Raw genomic sequence first — 9,022 nt, 5'->3', positions numbered from 1 at the left:
GTTTCCAGTTAAAGAACTCTTAAACCGTTAGTTTATGAATGATTTATTCTGCGACTCACACTATGTAAATACATCCATGTGTTACAACGGTGATTTGACATATGTATTTCCTGATTGTTGATGATTTTTAACTACTGAAAAGCATAATTCTGGACATTTTACAACAATTATAGCATAAAAAAGCACAGCGAAAGGGTATTAAAATAAGACTAAATATTGCAGTTACATTAATATACTTTTCAGGAACTGAGCACACAATCTGAAGCCACTGTTACAACTTACTTGCCCCACAGTATGCAAATGTATTATCTGCATATATACTAAACCTGAATAAACGTGTGACAGCTGTAATACCATCTATTCCGTTAAAGTGATTATAAAGCAATTTGGGGTACAAAATCATTTAGAAGTGAACTTTAAGTAATTTAGCACCGTTTCCAAGCATATGGCTTATTACTGTATAATTACAATATAATAATATTACAAATGGCCCATTTTTGAAATCCCAAGAGGAGGACACACTTTTTAAACCAGATAATTGAACCATACTTGACCATTAATAACCACTGTAAATGTGATTGTCGGGTGTATGCACATTGCTCTGGTGTGTGACGATACCCGTGTCCATCCTTTCACCTCCGCTCTAGTCCACCAAGTCTTTGTCGTAGTTGAGCAGGTCGCAGGTCAGAAAGAGGTCCGAACGCCCGCTCTCCATCAGCACCCTGTTGAGCTGGCTGCTGGTGACGTTGATGTCTGTGACCGCACCCAGCGGCCAGTCTAGGAGCTGAGCGCTAGAGGGCAGGTCGGGCAGGCCCGGCTGGTAGTCCTCCAGTGGGTTGGGGTACAGCAACTGACGGAGGGAGGGCATTCGCACGGCCATCCTCACCAGGTCCACGAGGCCGGCAACGGAGAGGGGGTTCAGGGCCAGGGCCAAGCTCTTGAGGGCCCGGCAGCCTCCCAGCGACGGCAGCAAGAGGCCCAGCAGGCCATCGGTGAGGCCACAGCCACTCAAAGAGAGGTGCTGCAGGCCACCGGCAGCCTGCGAGAGGAGGCGGCGTACCGACGTCAGGGTGCTTTCATCCAGACGGTTCTCGCTCAGATCCAACTGCTGCAGCGTGGAAGCATGGTGGCTGCAGGACAGATAGGCGAAGTCGGCGGGGCTCAGGCTCAAATACGGCAGCTCCAGTATCTCTAGAGGCTGAGGCAGTGAGCTGTAACAAAAGAACATTATATTAATCGTCATCCAGTTTTTATTTAGAGGTCTGATCTCACCATTCAAACTATGTCCGCTAATCTAGATTTAAAATTTGGACTCTGACCGGCCATAAACTGGATTTTTCCTAAAACATAATCAGGCCCTACCTAAGCAGCACACGAAGTTGTCCAGGCAAGCGCAGGGCAGTGAGGCTGAGGCGCCGCAGTTCTTGCAGCTGAGTCAGACCCTGAGACAAGTCCCTCAGGGCCTCTTCCTGGCCAACGTGGTCCCTGCGAAAGTCCAAGTTACAGTAGTGCAGGCGCAGGGATCTCAGCGCCGGGAAGGTGGAGAGCAGAGGCAGCAGCTCGGCCAGGCCGGCCACGCCGAGGCTGCTGTAGCGGACGTCGATGCCCAGAAGGCCCTGGCGAGGCAGGAGGCCCAGCAGGGTCTTGATAGTGGTCACCGAAACCTCTTCCACCCGGAGGTATCTGCACTGCAGCCGGAGGGGGCCCTGCGCGCTCAAAGCCCCGCGAACGCGCTCCCAAGAGCGCGCATTTACAAAAAGATCCGCCCTCACGTGCACCGACACGTCGGCGTTTACCTCTTTCTCCTCGGCATCCCTTCTAGTGCCTGCCGGCCCTGTAACCAAAGTGTCTCTTTTCCTCTCCACCTCCATCCGCCTCCTGACACCTGGGATCAGCTCCTCTTCCTCCATAGTCCCACACAAGTCCAATTTCTCTGCGTCCTGTCCCCCAGGCTCGGTAGTGTTGGTTTTCTCTCCCCTCTCTCTTTTCACGTCTTTCTCTCTCTGCAGCACTGAGAGCCTTTTCCTCTCACGCTGGGCCCTCTGTGCTCTGGTTCTGGCCTGAACCACCATGGTGCAGAGCGCTACTGTCAGAGACCAGCCTCCCATGGAGTCTGCCATCCCGCCATCGTCTCCCTGCAGCCCGCAGAGATCCAGCACCTGCAGGGCACACCTAAGGAAAGGGAGGGAGGCGTCTTAAAAATGTCTCTAAAAGATCAAAACAAACGGAGCTGGAATAACGAACTACTTCGCTCACCTTTGGTCCGACATTCCTCTGACGACTGCGAGCAACAGGGCCTGGACGCAGAGTCGGTTCGGCCCGGTTTGACCCGGTTTCCGGCGCCTACCGACGCGCAGCGTGCGTTCGGGCCACCGCTGCACCAGTTCGCCCACCGCCAGCGGTCTGCAGCCGGTGAAAGAGGCATCCAACAGCGGTCTGTACAGCTCCCTGGGCACCCACCTGAGCCAGCAGGGCGACGAGCTGTGGTCCCTCACCACCTCCCGGGCGCAAAGGCTCACCAAGGAAAGCACCATTTCATCCCAGAGGAGGATGAGCGAAAAAAAAAAAAACACAAACGCCGCGTCGCAAAAAAGCAAGCGGACTTCAAAAGTCTGAGGGCTAACGCTAGCTAGCTAGGGCTAGCTATGAGCAACTTTATGGCAGAGAGTTTAGGCGGTCTTGTAGAGCCCTTCCACCGAAAAAAGAAAGTGTAACATCATCGGATATCCACGCGTGATACCAACAGAAATAAACGAGGAGACATTTCGCTGGTGAAACATTAAACTCGCTCACTCGACAAACGAGCAGAAGGCTGCTGCTGTAGCGCAGTGACGCATCACGTAAAGGTGACGTCACCGGGGCGTCACTAACAGAGATTAGCAGACCTGCGTTAATCCCTCCAAAGAATACCTCAAACAGACATTTAAAATGGGATTCAACTTTGCCATCAAACATGTTGAAGAAGTCCCTGCAGCCAAGTTTAGCCCCCTGAAACATAACCTCCAATCTGGGCCAGTATAAACAGTGTAGTGACTTTTGAATGACCATTTTGTATCCTGCCAAATGAATAATCAGAATCTTTGCTTAAGGAAAAAACAAAACAATATTAGTTTAACTTAAGTCCATCATTTGAAATCTTCACATGTACAGATACCTCGCGGTTATCAGCTAACACATGCAGTCCACACAACAGGTCCATCACCACTGATCAATAGACTACACCATTGTATCATTGTGTTATGTGTTGTGCATGCATCCCTCCCTGCAAAGTATCAATTCTAAGTGTTCATCCTGATGTAACGAGCTGTCAATGTCAAATCTGCAAAGGAGCCGTGAAAAACTACAGAAGAATTGCATCGTGTTGACTGTGTTCTGCATGGATCAATCACTAGGTGGCGCTAGAGGTCCGTGCACACAGTGCTCTGATTTACAACAAAGATTCTACGTCCCCTAAGTACACAGGTTTAATTATGTGTGTTGATTACCAAACAATATGTGAACCATTAGTAAGTAAGCCGTCCCTCTATATATTGTTAGCTGTTATTCAAATACTTGTTTACAATTATACATTCCGAGCAGCTAGTAGTTCGGATTAAACAAAATATATTGTATCCTTTTTCATATCTGTCCATAGACTGCTGTTTGTTTGGGACTGTCTGGGCTTTGTGATTATGCTAATATTAAGTTAATAAGTGGGTTCATGCACGGAACTCAAATTATTACAAACCAACGTTCAGTTTATAGCAGCAGAGATACTGCAGCACATCAGCTCAGTGACTAACCTTTCTTTTTCCAAATGTGTCTCACTCACTGATTAACTGGTTGTTGCATTTTTACATTACGTTTAAACCCCCTTTGAGGGCAACGGAATGAAAGCAACCAAACGAAAAGGAAAATGATTGCATCGGTGTTATTCTCCTGAGAGTTGGACTGCCAGGAAATGAGTTTATATTTCAGCTCTTTGTGTTCCCTCTTCTCAAACTCAATGGGTTTTGGGTTGAATGCCTAAAATAACAGCTGTAGCTAACACAAGCTTAAGAGATTTAACTTTTTGATCCACGCTATGAAATAGCTATCTTTTAATACCCTTCTCATGAATTTAAAAGCCTTTATGTGTCTTAAAATATGTGGTTGCTAAAATGTGGCTTAATTCAAGAGCAAAATGTGAAAATGTTGAACACTGTCCAGCCTTTATTCGGATGACGAAGCGACCGTAGTTACATTTGCTAATAGCCTAACATTACCGTATCTTTTTACTTTACATTTATGACAAAAAAAAGATGAAACGGGCTGATTTTCACTTCCTGGTTGGCCAACAAAAACATATAAATCCCTGCAGCAATCCACTACATGAAATCTCATGGCATTCTCACCCCAAAACATCTACTAACGGGCTTCTGGCTTCAAAGTTATATTGATTTTTTTCATGATGAGATAAAGAGGGTAAAGGGGAAACAAGAAGAGCAGTTGTATACTTTATTTTTTCTCCATATTTGAATCTACAAGGGGTCCTTGGTCAGCCTCATGTCGGTGCTGTCCCGTGACTTTCATCTCGGTAAGCGGTGCACTTGGAACGGGCCTGTGACCCAAGTGATACATACTGACTTTGACAAGTTAAAAGCGACTCCTCCTGTCGGCATAACATCCGGGGCGCTGAGGAGAGGAAGCACAGTCGCCTCAGTGACCTGTCACAGAGTCCTTGAACCCGCACAGAGAGAACCTCCTGAACTCTCTGGCTGAGACGAGTCCAGAGCCCGAATCATCCAGACCAGCGGAGCAAAGACACATCTAGTGGTAATGAGACGTTCTGACGCATTATGTCGACACTTTTTCTGTGCTAACAGCTGTACAAAAAGAGGTAGTTTGATACCCAATACTAGCAATACAAATATTGTAAGTCATTCATTTGTAACGCAATATGCAAACAATCACTAGACATTGATACAGAATAGTTAGGTAGGATTACCAGGATTACAATGTGAATGATTAAGCTTTTCTGAGGACAGCATTTTCAATGTCACATTTAATGAAGTATTCCATGGAGAAAACTGCATATTGATCCGAAAGTTTAAAGTAACTGCCACACACACACACACACACAATTTATAGGTTGCACAATGTCAAACATGTCAGTTGTCCTTTTTAATTCTCGTCTAAATGCACATGTATCATTATAAAGTATGACATTGAGAGTGCACTAAAAGTTTAATGTTATTTGAAAAAGGTTTAAAAGGCTAAATATACAATGGAGTAAATGCCGGGATCATTGCCACTACGAAATCTGTCCTCTTCGACTTATTTAACGGACATCCTCTCTCTCTTTCTTCAGCATCATCAATCAAGCTGTGATTAATAAGACGATTTGCTTTCAGCGCTAATGACCAGAGGGGGGGAAGGACAGGGCCTTTTGCTTTTGGGACACCTTATCATAATCAGATGCATTATTTACACACCTGTCATACTGATACTGGTCAATTAGCAATTAGGGAACAACATTTACATGGCAGCTATGGTAACACTGCGTAGTGCCCTGGGGCCTGTTTCAGAAAGGAGGTTAAGTGAAAACTCTGAGTATGTTAACCCTGAAATGAGGGAAACTCTGAGTTTTCTGTTTCAGAATGGGAGGTATGTTAAACCTGAGAAAGCAGAGTAAGTCAAGCCTGTTTCAGAAAGAGAGGTAACTTATACTCAGAGTCAGTTACCATGGCAACTTACTCTGTGAACCTAACCTGGTCGGGAGCAGGTTTTCTTCGGGAAACCCAGAGTTTATTTCGTCTCCTCCCCTTTTTTAAAGAGGAAGTGGTATTTAATCACCTCATTCATTCTTTCGGTATTCATTCATTGCGCACATTTCAGTCACGCAGAGCGCATCAAATCAAGTGAATGAAATGGCATGTCCTTTTATGGACGATCCTGTGGATGAAGAGGCTGCATTAATCCGTAGGGAGTTGCATTTACGTCGGGAGAGGATTTTGAGACCCAGAGTGGATTTTTTGTCATATCCATATTCATTTTTATTTGAGCGGTACCGTTTTTCTTTACAGTCAATAAGATACATCCATAATCTCATCCATCCTTACATCAGAAACATCAGACATCGCGGCCGTGCTCTAACATCCGAGCAGATGCTTTGCGTTGCATTACGTTTCTTTGCAAATGGTAGTTTTCTGTATAACATTGGGGATGCAGAACATATCAGTAAGGCTACTGTTTGCAGAGTTGTATGGAAAGTGTGCCTCGCTCTTAAGCGCTTTCTCCAAATTTTTGTGCTGTTTCCTGGGCACAAACCCGTGAAAGCCATCAAAGAGGAGTTTCACAGGATTGCAGGTCAGTGATGTATAAATCGGTTTAAATGAGGCTAACCTGATAAATGACGTTCAGTTAAGAGCATATTGCTGCGACCCCTGGAAGTAAACTAATAATAGAATTCCTTTTAGGATTTCCGAATGTGGTTGGATGCATTGATGGCACACATATTCCCATCATTGCACCTTCCGAAAATGAAGCGGACTATGTCAACAGGAGGTCCATCCACAGTAATAATGTGCAAGATTGCACCTACATGAAAATTAAAATTAGGTTGAATAACACACTCTTCTTCCAGTTTCACTTCTGATATTATAACAGTTGGGCAAGTCACTTATATTACTAACTACAACTGGCTTCTTCAACAGTGTAATTAGATTAATGTAATAATGACTATCTCTAGAAAGTATTGGTCTACTTATTACTAATTACTTTCTAAATCCCATATCAACTTCAACCACTTGAACAATACAAGGAGAGACAAGAAACTGCACTTTTAATGCTTTCAAATAAACATTATACAATTGCATGAATTATTCTTGAAAAAATATATCTTTTAAAATTTGATGTTAAATCCACTATTGTTTTATACAGAATTGCTTTATAGTTTATGCAGCATTTAATGCAATTACATCAGATTTTACTTTAAATTACGGAATTAAATTACAGTTTTTAGATTACATAGAAATTAATTACACACAACACTGTATAACAGTAATTCAAATGTAAACTTACGCATTGACTCGAGCAGCTATTTTCTCCCAAGCTAACTCTCTGTCCTTCGCCGCTGCAGCCGTGTTGCTTTTTTTTAAAATATATGTTCGTACTCTCCATATGCTTGCATAAGCACATCCAGTTCTGCTGGTGAAAAATATGAAGACCTCTTTTTGTCTGGCGCTGTTGCCATGGTGACTCGTAATATCTGCGCTCCATTGATAATGGCTTTTTATAGTTGTGGTGCACGCGCTTAACTCAGAGTAGGTCAACTCAGAGTTGATTGAACTAACTCATTTCAGCTGTTCTGTAACCGAAAACTCAGAGTTTCCCATCTCAGGGTAAGTCAACTCAGAGTTCAAGTTTTAACTCAGAGTTGGTTGAACCTCCTTATTGAAACAGGCCCCTGGAGTGGTAATAATAATAATAATAACTGACTTCTGTTATGGTACTTTTACTTTAGATACCTTGAGGACTTTTTTCAATGCAGGGGTATTTGTCATACTGAATTATTTCTACCCGAGTACTTCTTCCACATCTGCTTTCGTTGAAGTTGTGAAGTTCTTTTTGAGATAGAGTTTGAACGGATGAATCGGAAAAGCGATGACGACATAATCACCTCCTCCCTGGAAGTCACCTGGTTACCCTTTTGTGCCCTGGCAGAGGGCCTCTTGCGTCCCAAAGGCAGGACAGGGATCCGTGCTGATGGGATGCACGAGAGTCGGCTGTTCAATGCCGCCTCGGGTTTCTGCCCCGTTCCCCTCGAATGGCTCATTTGCCGACACTTTGTCGGGCTGCTTTGTGCACGGCCTCACGACACGAGGCTCGGCGGGGTCTCCTGCGTGGATTGGAGGGGCTGAGTGAAGTGCCTCCTGCAGGTACGCTGTGAAGATCCATCCCCGGCTGCCGGGACGACTTCACTCAGGGGGGATTCACTGTATCAGGAGGAGAATCGGCAGGTGCCGCCACCTGCCCACAGCTCAAAGGACTGATCGGCTGCACACGCTCTGTGTGGATGTGTTCTGATTGAACCGCCGAATGAGGCTGGAGTGGGAACCAGACGAATGATGTGCTAACCCAACCCAGCGGTTATTTTCTCTTTCACGGAGCTACCTTTCCACCGTGTCTTAAAACGCTTTCTGCTGCTGAAGGGAAATGTGACTCGGGGTGTAAAGTCGTTTAGTTGATTGAAAGTCTCAGAGATTACCTTGATTGTTTTTGTTTGTTCTACAGCTGGTTATAAGCTGCTTTGTTTCAGCTCAATGTTAAAAACATTGCAGGCAGAATCCCCTTTTTTTGCTTCCTATTCTGCACAATATGCGTCTTTCTGTTTCTCTTTTTTTCCCCCTGTGAGATAATGAGTTTTTTCGACTCCCATTACTCAGAACCAACGGCAGGGAAAGAATTTGAGGTCAAATCTGGTTACAAGTGGGTACAGGATTTAATCACTTAATCTTTGTTTTAACGTGTGTAAAAAATGTGTGTATTAGATAAGTTCACAGTTTGACAAATGGCTGCAACAGTCACACCCGCCCACTGGACTCCAAGGAAACATTTGTCTAACTTTAGTCTTTGCTTTAACTTCTATTTCACCCACAAAGGTTAAATGAATACCACGTTTGTGATTTATTACTATAACATTAGCAGCAGTACGTTAGCATTGTCATCCAAATGATAACGTTTTAGGATTCACTGTTATGCGGCATCGCTTCAGCGCGGTATCCATCTCTGCCCCCTCAGTTCACTCCCAGCGCCGCTGCCAGCAGAGGTCAATGCACACGCGACCCTGTCTGTGTTCCATCAGTCCGTCGTCCCCGACGGGGCTCGCCGTGGTTCCCTCGAGGTTAATTCTACTTGAAGCACAGCGGCTCTGTTTCAAGCTCCCGCCTCGGTTGGATGAAATGAAATTATGCCTCACTGTAAAGTGGGATCGTGGCCCCCGCTGGACGCAGTTAATGATCCTTCCACAGCAGTTCATACCCCCAACCTCATCTCTTCTTAC

The 9,022-nt window shown here is 45.0% G+C and overlaps 1 protein-coding gene across 1 annotated transcript; it reads right to left on the bottom strand.

Moving 5' to 3' along the window:
* Nucleotides 1–27: 27 nt before the first annotated feature.
* Nucleotides 28–3,764, bottom strand: si:ch73-174h16.4 (leucine-rich repeat-containing protein 14). Its single transcript, XM_037455591.2, has 3 exons — nucleotides 2,257–3,764; nucleotides 1,363–2,172; nucleotides 28–1,211 (listed from the first exon to the last, which is right to left on the bottom strand). Exons 1-3 carry the CDS (start codon nucleotides 2,532–2,534, stop codon nucleotides 644–646), a joined length of 1,656 nt encoding a protein of 551 aa, XP_037311488.2. The 5' UTR covers nucleotides 2,535–3,764; the 3' UTR covers nucleotides 28–643.
* Nucleotides 3,765–9,022: the final 5,258 nt, after the last annotated feature.

The sequence above is a fragment of the Pungitius pungitius genome, chromosome 19, assembly GCF_949316345.1.
Source record: "Pungitius pungitius chromosome 19, fPunPun2.1, whole genome shotgun sequence".
Lineage (NCBI taxonomy): Eukaryota > Metazoa > Chordata > Actinopteri > Perciformes > Gasterosteidae > Pungitius > Pungitius pungitius.
The sequence above is the reverse complement of the archived record's forward strand: the minus strand, read 5'-3'. Positions and strand labels throughout refer to the sequence as shown.